The 11,755-nt window shown below is 46.2% G+C and overlaps 1 protein-coding gene and 1 long non-coding RNA gene across 3 annotated transcripts in view; one reads left to right on the top strand and one right to left on the bottom strand.

Annotated features, from left to right (window-relative positions):
- Positions 1–7,488, top strand: part of fstl4 (follistatin-like 4) — a 104,618-nt gene extending 97,130 nt beyond the window's left edge. Inside the window, exons 13-16 of the mRNA XM_019869651.1 lie at positions 37–186; positions 2,275–2,382; positions 4,881–4,990; positions 5,090–7,488. Coding sequence (XP_019725210.1) covers positions 37–186; positions 2,275–2,382; positions 4,881–4,990; positions 5,090–5,777 — 1,056 coding nt within the window. The 3' untranslated portion in view covers positions 5,778–7,488. The remainder of the gene's footprint in view (positions 1–36; positions 187–2,274; positions 2,383–4,880; positions 4,991–5,089) is intronic.
- The window catches only part of LOC109515685 (uncharacterized), a 155,616-nt gene that overhangs the window by 125,162 nt on the left and 18,699 nt on the right, over positions 1–11,755 (bottom strand). For both annotated transcript variants that reach the window (XR_002168236.1, XR_002168235.1), the window contains exon 3: positions 10,357–10,486. This is a non-coding gene — a long non-coding RNA (uncharacterized LOC109515685). The remainder of the gene's footprint in view (positions 1–10,356; positions 10,487–11,755) is intronic.

Raw genomic sequence — 11,755 nt, 5'->3', positions numbered from 1 at the left:
TCGCCCCCCCCCCCCGCCGCCCGCCCACCCCGGCAGGAAGAGATGTGCCCCAAAGGCGAGGGGCCGTCCCCTCAGCGCTGCGTGTGGTCGTCGGCGGTCAACGTCCGCGAGAAGTACGTCTATGTGAGCCAGCCCCTCCAGAGCCGACTCCTGGTCGTGGACATCCAAGCGCAGCGTGTGGTGCAGGTGGGTCGCGGAAAACGCCCTCCGACAAGAGTCGACTTCAAAGGCTCCCCGGGGCCTGATGCATGATGGGAAGTGCAAAAGGCCAAATTTTAAGGGAGAGTCGCTCGGACTTTCGCGCTTTTTTTTTCTCTCGACAAAATTGACAACCACGACGCATCATTTTTTTTAAAAAATACTAAAATTTGCATCCATTAAAATGAATTAAAAATTCAAATATTCATTCAAGTTCACAATGTATTCGCAGTAAAGATGCCCATGTAATATTTGAGTGTTTCATTTCTAAAGAATTTGCACATTGACTTTTTTACTTTTATATGAGGTGATATTTTGTGACAAGTATTGCGGCGAAAAATTAATTTATCGGATTTTGGAAACCGATAACACACCAAGACTGGAAAAGTGAGAATAGCTATGACCACAATGCATCTAGAAAGTATTTATTTTCAGCTTCATTTCAAATACTATTGAAACCCCCCCCAATAAAACTTACAGCCATAAAAATGCATACAATTACTTTTTTGAGAGTATTAAATTATTGCAAATAAGGGGGCTGTGAAATGAATAATCCATAAAAAAAAATTTCTGTAACATCATTTGGTGGGTTTTTTTTTTGTGTGTGTGTGTGTAAAGCTTTAAAACGGGCAAACTGTGTTTACAGAATTGTAAAGTTATTCAAGTTATTTTTCAAATGAAAAATATCTTGCGGTGGGTTAGGATGAATTAAGAGCCAGGAAATATTTGAGTCTTAAAAGCGATTGAAGTGTATGGACCCAAGAGGTGAGCGTTTTATTTCTAATAAATGTACAAAAATGTAAGTTACCTTTTTCTTATGTTATCGTCATGTAGTATTTTGTGTGGAATTTTGAAGCCAAAAAAAAGAATTGAACCAATTTTTACAATAACACAGTAGTGATGGGGGGAGGAGGGGGGGGGGTGTCAGCAACTCCCCGTGCAGCCATGCAGAAGCAGGTTAATGGATTGTGTTGTTCCTGCTTGCTGACCCTTCATGTCTCCTCTCTCTTCTGCCTTTTTACTGTAATTCATTCTCCCCACCCCCCACCCCACCCCCCGAGTCTCTGTCCGCTCTATCCATCACCATCCCGACCAGCTGAGCACGTTTAGCACGTCTGTGTTGGCATGATGGGACATCTGCTGCCCAACAAAATCAATTTTTCCCAAATGTCAGGCAAAAATGTTGCATGGCCGCCTGTGGAGCAATGAGTCAAGATGTTACGAAAAGGCTCGGCAGAGGTTTTCGTGACCTTTGGTTAGCGGCTCAACCAAAACATATAGCTCGTTAAGTCCTATAAGAGTGAGAGAGAGAGAGAGAGAGAGAGAGAGAGAGAGAGAGAGAGAGAGAGAGAGAGAGAGAGAGAGCGAGAGCGAGAGCGAGCAGACCTCCCACCCAAGGCTCTTGTCTGAATCGGCCTTTCCTGGAATTTGGAAGCCACTCATTTTTACCGTGTTACATTTTGGCTACTGTTTATGTTTTTGTATTTTCAGCTATTTTTTTTAATGCAAAAAATGCAAATATTTAATTAACTCAGACATTTGACACAGATACACATTAATTGCCCAAAATGAGATTTTTCCATCTTGTGTTTACATTGCAACCGATTATGCCATCTGGATCAGATTTGGATTAAACTCAGTTAGATATTCCAGTTGCTGACCTTGCATCGACAGTATGTCGCAACTTGAGCTGAAAAAGTAGTTAACTGATCGGATTCGTCACGGCCAAAATGATGGTTTACTTTGCAGCCGAATTTGCAATTTGGATCAGAACTGGATTAAATTTGGTTTGACTTCTTAGCTGCTAACCTTGCATATCAAAGTTAGCTGAAATAAGTATTTTGTGAATCGGCCATATCCGTCATGATGTTTTTATGTCATGGCTTTATTCCAAAATGATATTGTTTACGATGCTGCCAACAGGCGCAGTCAGGATTAAATTTGGGAAAATCGTTACTCTAGTAAAAGATGTGATATCGATGCGGAATTCCCTGGTGAAAACCCCCTTGAGTGGAAGTTTTGGAATCTACACATCAGGATTAAAACGAGTCCATCCGCGCACTCTTTGTTTTGCAGGCAGTCGCGACAGATCCGTTTCCCGTGAAAATGCTCTATGACAAGTCACATGACCAAGTGTGGGTGCTAACGTGGGGTGACATGGACCGGATGCGCCCGACGCTCCAGGTACGTCTGAACTTTTTGGAGAATTTAGCCTCCCAAAGTCAGTAAATAGCATTTCAGCCACATGAAATTTGGTCGACAGCTTTATCATGAGTAGAGACACAAAAAAAAGCCCCAAGAAGCCATGACTGAAAGGTCTACTTTTAACTTTTCAAGCAGATCAGGATGATTCGCCACAACACGTAAACATTCTTCGATTCGGCGCCAAAAGCTAGTTTTCACTTAGCAATGTGAAATTTACGAGGCATTTCTCAAATGAATAGACCCACAAAAAATTAAGAAGCCACATCCAAAAGTTAGTCCGTGGGCGAAGCGTGGCAGCAAAGTTTGCCGACTCGCCAAAGCAGCACAAAAAAATGCCAGTTGGTTTGAAGCAGCCATTTTAAAGGTCATTTCTAGGGGGTCTTTCAAAAATAATAAAAATCCTCCAAGAGACTTCTACCAAATTTGAACCTCATTACACTTAAGGGATGAGTGACAAATGAAACTGTCAACGACTGCGGGGGGACGAAGCTAATCCACCGAGAGTCAGGGACACGTGGGAAATGGGCCGAGGGGGACGCCGCCGTGGTCCTATGTATAATCGTCACAAACATGTTTACGGCCGCGCTCCGTCCCGCCGGAGGCAAAGATCCAATTCTAACTGCGGCAAGGAATCGTGTTTACGGCCGCCTGCATGGTTACGACGCCTCGCCGAGGGGTGATCCTCCCAGACCCGAATGGATGACTCTTTTGAGACGCTTCGACTCTTTTTGTTTTCAGAACAACACGTTAAAGCGACAGTCACTTTTCTTACGTTTCATTTGACACTTTTCTCAATCCTTAAAAAGTCCTTTACCAGTCCAATTTTAACCATTTCACATCACGAGTGCTGTTTTAAAATGACTCCTACCGGGTTTTGAACCGCTCTGATGTTTGGAGGGAAACGAGAGATGCTCGCAATCGAGTCGGATGAAAGCCCCGGGATGACGTCGCAACAACGAGAGAGAGTGGGTGGAAAGAAGCTTAGCGCACTTCGGCCTCGTGATAATACCCAGTGGAACCGTATTAACTCCCGCCATTGTATCCCGTCACCTCCTGAGTTTTCTGCTTGGTCGTCTCGAGTGCTGCTGAGATTTTGTTTCAAAGAAAGAGTTTTTTTTTTGGGTGGGTTTATTATTTATCATTTCTTTAGGAGCGAGCGCAGGCGGAATGGAGTCCCCCCCCACTGGGCTACGGCGAGATGCTGCAGTGCATTTGATGACTTGTTTTTGTAAAACGGAAAAAAAAAAAAAAAAGCTCCATGTTTAAAAGTAGCAGTGGTAGGTGGTCCAAATCAAAATAATTTGTTTTGTGACTGGAAGTTGCTCCAAAAAAAACCAAACTGAAAACTAGGGCAATACTTGCTCTGGCTCAGATGTTCAGGGTGAGTTTTGCTTTTTTTTTTTTTAATCATCACACTGATTACACCACAGGTGTCAAACTCAAGGCCAGGGGCCCAGATCTGGCCCGCCACATCATTTTATGTGGCCCTACTACTCTCTCAGTATTGATTAAATAAGTGCCACAAAAATTATTTTGTGGTTTTATTCTCACAATTAAAATGTCTTGATGCTCTGCAGCTGAGTAAAGAAAAACTCTTGAGGATACGGGAGTCAATGTTACATCGCATAAAAGACAAAAGACGTTACGTCAAGTACTGCCTCGCCGTACTTGAAGAAAATTATTGAAAAAGTGATGACTCGGCGGCAGGTGAAGCCAAAGATAAAAATCCTTCTGCGCGCCACGTTGCGAGACAAGCAGCTCGGAATGAGACGCGTTATCGGGCTCAAGCGTTGCGGGGGTCGCATTTCATGCGCCGGCGTTGCAGACCTTTACGATGATTATCGCCGCCAAGACGGACGAGGATGTCACCTCGGGGCGCCACTTGCTTATCTCAAAGGCAGGAAGTGATGAGGTGGACGCGTGTGAAAATACGTACAGTACGGCGAGGGAAATCAGGGACCAAAGGAGCCTAAATAATTAAGCTCTTTGTTTGCCGTGACTGGGATATGAAAAGCTGAAAAATGTTGACGTTAAAATCTGATCAATTTAGCTCGTGAAGGCAATTGATGCATTAGCGGTGGCGTAAGCTAGCTTCTGTTTCTTTGTGACACCAAAGGATAATCTATAAAAAGTATGGTTCACTCAGTTATTCTGAGTGCACCAAAAATCGAGGGCCGGTGTGCGCACTCGGCGCTCCGACTGGGGACACGGTTTGCCGGTGCTGGATTTGATTGGAAATGAATGGGAGTGAAGCACGCTCTCCCTCTCCGAAAAAAAAAACAACCACTCAAAGCGGACATAGTGCACGAGTGTCAGAATTAAATTCCCAATGTGCCCAACAGTGTGTCTGACAGCAAGGGGCTCATCAGAGAGCAACAAGATCGACATTCTTTTCTACTTGAAGTAAAACAAACGCTTTCTATGGGGTTATAATTAACGCAGTACATTTTATGCGAGTTCTACCGGTTCCCTTCCAGGTAATCCCTCAAGCCAGCGTGGGTGAAGTCCATCACACCATTCGAACCTCCTTCCAGAGGGTCAGCGACTTCTTCATCCCGCCGACCAACCTCATCATCACTCACGTGAGGTAAAAGCCCCCCGCCCCCGCCAACTTAATGAGAAAGCTAATGACACCTATTAATCGCCGCTAACCAGTCGAGTTCTGTCGTGAACTCTGTCTACCAAGGTTCGCCTTCGTCTTCCTCCAAGACGAGCCGGCGGTGCACAAGGTGGACCTGGAGACCTTGCGGCGCGTAAAGACCATCAGTCTGAAGGACTATAGCTGCGTTCCGGCCAGCATGGCCTACACGCATCTGAGCGGCGTCTACTTTGTCCAGTGCCGGGGTGGAAAAGCCCAGCTCCTGGTGGACGCCGTGACGGACGCGGTGGTGGGGCGCAACCGTGACCTCACCGGACGGGCTTTCGTGTCGCCGGACGGCCGCTACATCGTGACGCCCAGCGGCGGCGGCGCCCGTCTGACAGTGCAAACGGTCTCCTTTCAGGGGGAGATGCGCCTCCGACAAGAAACGGATGACCCCGTGGCCACCTCGGACTTGGTCTTCCAGCCCTCCTTCACCGCGTCCAACAGATACATGGCGGTGGCCGCCTCGGATTCCACCGCGGACCTGCTCTTCGCCGACCTGTCCTCGGGACACAGCGAGGTCCTCCGGGGCCTCAAGGAGCCACTGGGCCCTCGGAGTTGGCCCTGGGGGCCCCCCTACCGGGTGGTGGTCTCCAGCGGCCCGTTCGGACAGTACCTGTTGACGCCGTCGGCCGAGTCCCTCTTCATTCTGAACGGCAAACAGAGAACGCCGCACTGCGAAGTGTCGGACGTCACGAGGGGCAACACGGTGGTCTGGGTCGGCGAGGTATGAGTAGAAAGTAGGACTTCATTTCAAATAAGAGGCCCGGTATTTCATTACAGAACAAGGAGGATCACATGTGTTGGGTGTTAAAAAAAAAAAAACAAAAACAAAACAAAACAAAAAAAAAATCATTGTTGTGATAGTCCCGCTGGGAGAAAGTGTCAATGATGTTCAGTGCGACACAATTGTACATGATTGCACTTCCCTTCCGTGTTATCACAGCAAGTTAGGGACCCGACCAGGGGTTACCACACGAACTATGCACAATGCTCACTTTTTTAGAGTAAAAAAAAGCTTTCAGATTGTTTTTTTTTTGTTTTTCTCTGTGTGTGTGTGTGTGTGTTGCGCGTCTTCACCAGTGCTAACCACAAAGCATCCGTCAGTCAGTCAATGTCCGCATTTTGTGTCCGTGAGTCCTTTTTAGATGCTGTATTCTCCCCGCCCGGCCCCACCTTTCGTATACGTCACCCGATTGTGTGTTTCCAAAAACAAGCGACGTTAGCTCCTCTCCTGCTTACTTTGGAACTGCAGACCTTTGAAATTCCACTCACGGCGGCGACAATTTATATGCGCTTGAGCTACGACATCGAGCTAGCAAAGCAGCACGGAACGGCCTGATAACAATCAATGAGTATCAATCAAGTTAAGAAAATAGTACAGCTGAGGGGTTCAACCGATTTGTCGACAAATTGGCTTACCTACTGCGCATTGACGTTGAACTCATTGCCGATCAAGCATTTTTTTTTGGCTTCTCGTCTTCCAATCAGACAATTTACAGGCGACCTTTGACCCGGCCGTCGCCAGCATAAAACACTTACTGGAGCAGCGAAATAGTCACGATATAGTTAATAGTAAACAAGGCAGCATAGTCTTCATTCAGCTGCGCTGGTCCGAGAGTACAAAAATAAACTTCGTCTAGCAACAAATCTGGGAACTTGGTTGTGGTGAATTTAGTCGACTCTGAATCTCAGCTATAGTCCAAGCAGGAGATGTTCACATGTAATCACGCTCACGAAAGCCTCTCATTACCTTAAGCTAATGCAGGAGAAATATCATCATTAATTAAAGGAATTGTTGGTTCATAAATACACAAAAAAAAAAGTCCAGGACAAAAAAAAAAAGTGAGCGCACCGACTTGTGCCGCATGACCAAAACATGAGGTTTGTCGGTCGAGTTCCTGGAACTTTTCTTGTATTCTTACACCACCCATTAAACTGGAACCTCAAAACTTTGTGTGGTGATAAAACAAGCCCCCCCCCCCCCGCCCACTCAATCATGATCATCTGCGAGCTTTAGGCTAGCAAATGAGCTTACAATCCTGTTTTACAAACACTCGCAGCCTGGTGTTTTATTTCATTTATTTTGAAATAACTTTGGCTGACTTATCAACACGATACTGTACAGAAAAAAAAAACCCCGGAATAATGAGCTGCAAATTCTCAGCGACGTAAATGGCTAAACGTGTTGGAACTGACCCCGATTTGTGGCTGGATTCAGGCTGCTAAACTTCGTCTGAAGTGACCATCGTGGCAGCTGGAGGTCGCCGACATATCTATTTCATTAGCGATTCAATTCTGCGTACGGAGTCGAGACCGTTGCGAGATGTGCATGCCAGCGAAATCGGTTGCCCCGATCCGCCAGATACCTCTCAGTGGACCCTCCTCGTCGTTTAAAGGTGGGGGGGGGGGGGGGGGGGGGGGGAGAAAAATGTGGACAAGGGAAAAAAAAAAAAGTCACCTGTGTTTTTAATCTCATACGCGTCGCCACCGAGCTAGCTAGCCCAATCGTCTCAAAACGCGAATGGTTTGATCCGTGGGTTGTACCTCCCCACGGTTGTTGTAGATAACGTGTTTAGGGCACATGACGAAAGTGACTGTACAGGTTTTGTTTTGTTTTCTGGATGCATTTTGTGTGTTCTCTTGTTGATCAGGACAATTGTTTTTGTAAGAAAAAAGTCAAATAAAAAACGGGATTAAAAAAAAAAAAAAAAAAAAAAATCAATCAATGACTCACTTCATTCATCCGGAAGCACACTTAAAATTCGCGGCAAGCTCCAGTGCTCGCAGGTGCCTGTTTGTCTTTCGTCGAGTCGTGAACTTTGCTTCAACTTCAACTCCGGGGCATAAAAAGTTTGCGTCGACATGAAGGTGTCTCCACAGGCAACTGGCAAGTCAGCGCCGTGTCATCACATCGCACAACAGAGCTAACATTGTAACATGCCTCCTCGACTACACCAAACTTTTTTCACACATTTGCACATTAAATATGTGCGACATTTCACTTCCTTCACTTTTTTTTTTGTCTACCATCTGGGAATAATTATGATTCCACATGAATTGCGGGCTAGCTATTTGTTTCCCAAAACATACCACACCACATGTCAATTATGCAGCCATTATTTTCCAAAGCATACCACATCATGTATTGACGTTGGCATTCCAAAAATCTGAAGAAATCGCAATGTGTTTCCAGATAAAGCGTCGCGTCTCTTTACGCAAGAGTGACAACGCGTTACTGTGCGAGTAGCTGGAAAAAACACAAAAAAAATCTAATTACTTGCGCGGAGGTGTTGCACATCGTGGGTGCAAAAGTGCATCCGTTCCAGGTGAACAATCATCACCTCCGCATCCCACTTTTAACGGGACAGAAGGATGTTTGCACCTTTTGTCGACATGTGCGGCTAATTGACCTGGTAGCAATTAGCGGCGCGATAGCTCAGCAGTGGTCCGCTTTCTGCAGGTGAACGGCAGCTGTCGCCCGCGGCTAAGAAGGTAACGCGCGAAGCCTCGCTGTCGCACCTCAACGGCGCGTTGATGAGGCGCTTCAGCGCTTTGCTGTTCGCCGGCTTGCAAGTTATTTGAGAACCTCATACTATCTTGAAACCCAACCCTTGGCTTGAAAACCTCAAGGAGCTTAAAACTCGAACCCTTATCTCTGGCTTGAAACCCTAACCCTTATTCTCGACTCTACTGCTAATTTCAAAAACAAGCTTTTACTGGAAAAACTCACTCTAGTTCAAAACCAAAACTCTTTTTTGAAATCCTACCCTTGGCTTGAAGCCCGAACCCCTTTTTTTGGAACCCTAATGCCCCCTTGATACCCTAACCTTGGCTCGAAAGCCCATTTTGAAACTCAAAGGCAAGAATCATCGGATATTTGCAGGTCATTTTCACTTCTCATGCGTTCATGAACAAGCGTGTGCGATTTTAGGGGTTCTCTTCGACGCTCGCGTCGTCGCAGTTCACAACAGAGCTTCACGAAGCCTAGACATCGACATGCATGCCTTGAAAGAAATGAGCAAGAAAATGACGTGCAAGGAAAAAAAAAAAGAACACAACAAAGTGGCGGTGACTCCGCCATCATCATCCTCAACTCTTCTTCTTCAACCTCCTCTACAGGACACTTGTGAAAATGTTCAAAGTGTGGCCAGCAGGCCTTGAGAGAGAAGCAAAAAGCATAATTCAGCAGCGAGAGCGGGAGAAAAGCCACTTCTTCTCCAGGCTGCATTTCAAAAAGCTCTGAAATGAAAGGCGGTCGCGGTGGACGGAGGGCATGACAACAACGGCGACAAGACAAGGCAGGGGAGCGCATTTCTGAGGAGGAATGCCTTACGCAGTCCAGGGCAGCGAGTGTCAGGTGGAGCAAAGCAGGCTGAGCTTTCTCACGCGCGGCACGAAACGACAACGCACGTGCCAGCGAAGCATAAAGGTCGCTAAACGGGATTTTATACAGTCGATCGCGAGGTTGCTGATGCTCCCTTTTGTCTTATGTTTATTGGCCACTTGCTTTTTGGTGTCGTATTTACTTTTTTGCTGCCGCGGGAGGATTTTATGAGGCAGGCTACCAAAATTGAAAGCTCCAGTCCACAACACCCCCAAAACGTGGTGCAAGCGCAACTGAAAATGTTGTGAGCTCGAAAAAAAATATTGTAGGTTTTGGTTTTTAGTTTTCTCTTATTTTTGTGTCCTCGCCACGGGAAAGTGAAACCAGTCAATAAATCAAAGAAAAGGTATTGTGTATGTCAGGCGACAGAGATGAAAAGAAAATACATGAACAGAATGAAAGAACCTTTTAAAAATGACAAAGCACACTTGATCTTCAAGTATGTATGATAAATATTTCGAGAGAAAAGTCATCTTAATGTAACTAATCACATCCTGAAGTGATCATGAAAAACTAAAATGATATCCTTTTTTATGAGTATATATTTACTATCATCCAATGTTATAAATATAGATTTTTCAATTATTTGAATAAAATGTTTAATGTTAAGGCAAACATGCTGTAAATGAATCGATGCAGTAAATCAAGTCAGTGTGTGTTATTTGAGCATACACTGTATATTGCGGAACCAAATTCTAGTTTTGTTTCTTCTGAAATCTGCGGTGTTACAAAATGAAATTCGAGCATTTCAGTGACTGTAGCAATCGACATTTCCCGTGCTTCAGTTTTGTTTGTTGTTTTTGCATCACGCTAGCGAACTTGATGTCATCTCGGTCCAACGCAAACAATCAATGTGAGATGCAATAACTGGCAAAGGGCACAGAGCCAAACGACGGCAGAGCCCTGAGCTTTTTTTTTTTCCTACCTCGATCTTTCACTCATCGTTGTCTCGACCTTGTCGCCGACGCCGATATGACCTTTCCTCTCAAAAGGCCACGCTGAGAGATTGCGCCAGGGACACCGCCGCTCGTTTGCCTCCGGAAGGAGCCGCATGCCTGCAAGAAGACGAGAGGAAGAGTTAGCCGGGGGGGCTAACGGGTTCGGCTGCCTTTGGATTTTAGGTTTGGCTTTCAAATGAGCGCTTGAAATGACGGTGAGGGTTTCACGCCGGTATTAGAGTATCCACGTAGTCACTCGCCAAGTAGTCCCCGTGTCAAAGGACAGACGCGTCAAAAGAAACCCAATTGCCCGTGTTTGTTCGGCGTGCTCTGCCGGGCCGCATCTGTGCAGAGTGTTTGCACTGCTGGATGAGAGCGTGCGTGGGCATCGAGAGGGTTTAGAGTGGCGCGGCGGCACACAGTGTAAACACACGGCGGCAACCTCGCCGCTGAAGCACAATGCACTCAACGTTAGTGGCCTACTACACGAGACGATTATTACTTCAGAGTGGCGACGATGCCGCAACGTGGGCAAGAATACGTCACCGTCGAGTGTGTCAAGGGACACTCTTTAAAAACTGCGTTCTGGAAAATAAGCCCAAAATGGGTGAAATCGCTCAGCCATGATCCCATCTTCAACCCAGTCTGCTGGGTCAAAATAATGAACCCGACCTTGGGTCAAATTTACCAAATCCATTCTGAATCCACAGCTGCCCACCAAATTTTAGAGTCGGGGGTTTCAAGCCAGCGTGAGGTTTCTACACGAGAGTTTTAAGGCAAGAGTGGGGTTTTAAATTTGTCAATTGGGCTGTCAAGCCAGGGCTGTTGTTTTAAACCAGAACTCTCCGGCGGTTTATGTGTCAACCTTCAAGGCTGGGAAAAACAACATGGAGGACGAGGATGATGACGAGGAGGAGTCGCAGCTTCCCCTTCATCTTTCTGCCACTCTCGCGCAGCAGGTTCTCCGCGACGGCACAATTCCGCCATTACGCGTCTCCTTCTCCTGAGCTCTCACCGTAATTCCCACAGCGGTAAAATCTCCACCTCGTTCCGTCCAGGTGCAGGTTGGCGGGCCTTTGATCATTTTTTTTTCTCCCCTCTCACTTCTCGTCGTGCACTCAGGGCAGCTTTTCCCCCCCCCCCCCACTCCACCACCCGACACAATGCCACCCATTCATATTACATCAAGGGACAGTGACACCAATTACTTGCCAGAGACACATGGAACAAAGCAGAAGACGACAGATGATGATGATGATGATGATGATTGATGTGCTTCAAAATTCTGAGAAGCACAAGTTTGGAACGGCATGTGGTTCTGGAGTCCGATTTGAAAACACCAGGACAGTCCACAAACAGCTGGACTTCAGGTATTTACATCACGCA

This window comes from Hippocampus comes, unplaced genomic scaffold (genome assembly GCF_001891065.2).
Source record: "Hippocampus comes isolate QL1 unplaced genomic scaffold, H_comes_QL1_v1.1 scaffold109, whole genome shotgun sequence".
In the NCBI taxonomy this organism is placed as follows: Eukaryota; Metazoa; Chordata; class Actinopteri; order Syngnathiformes; family Syngnathidae; genus Hippocampus; species Hippocampus comes.
This window is presented reverse-complemented; position numbering and strand designations above follow the sequence as displayed.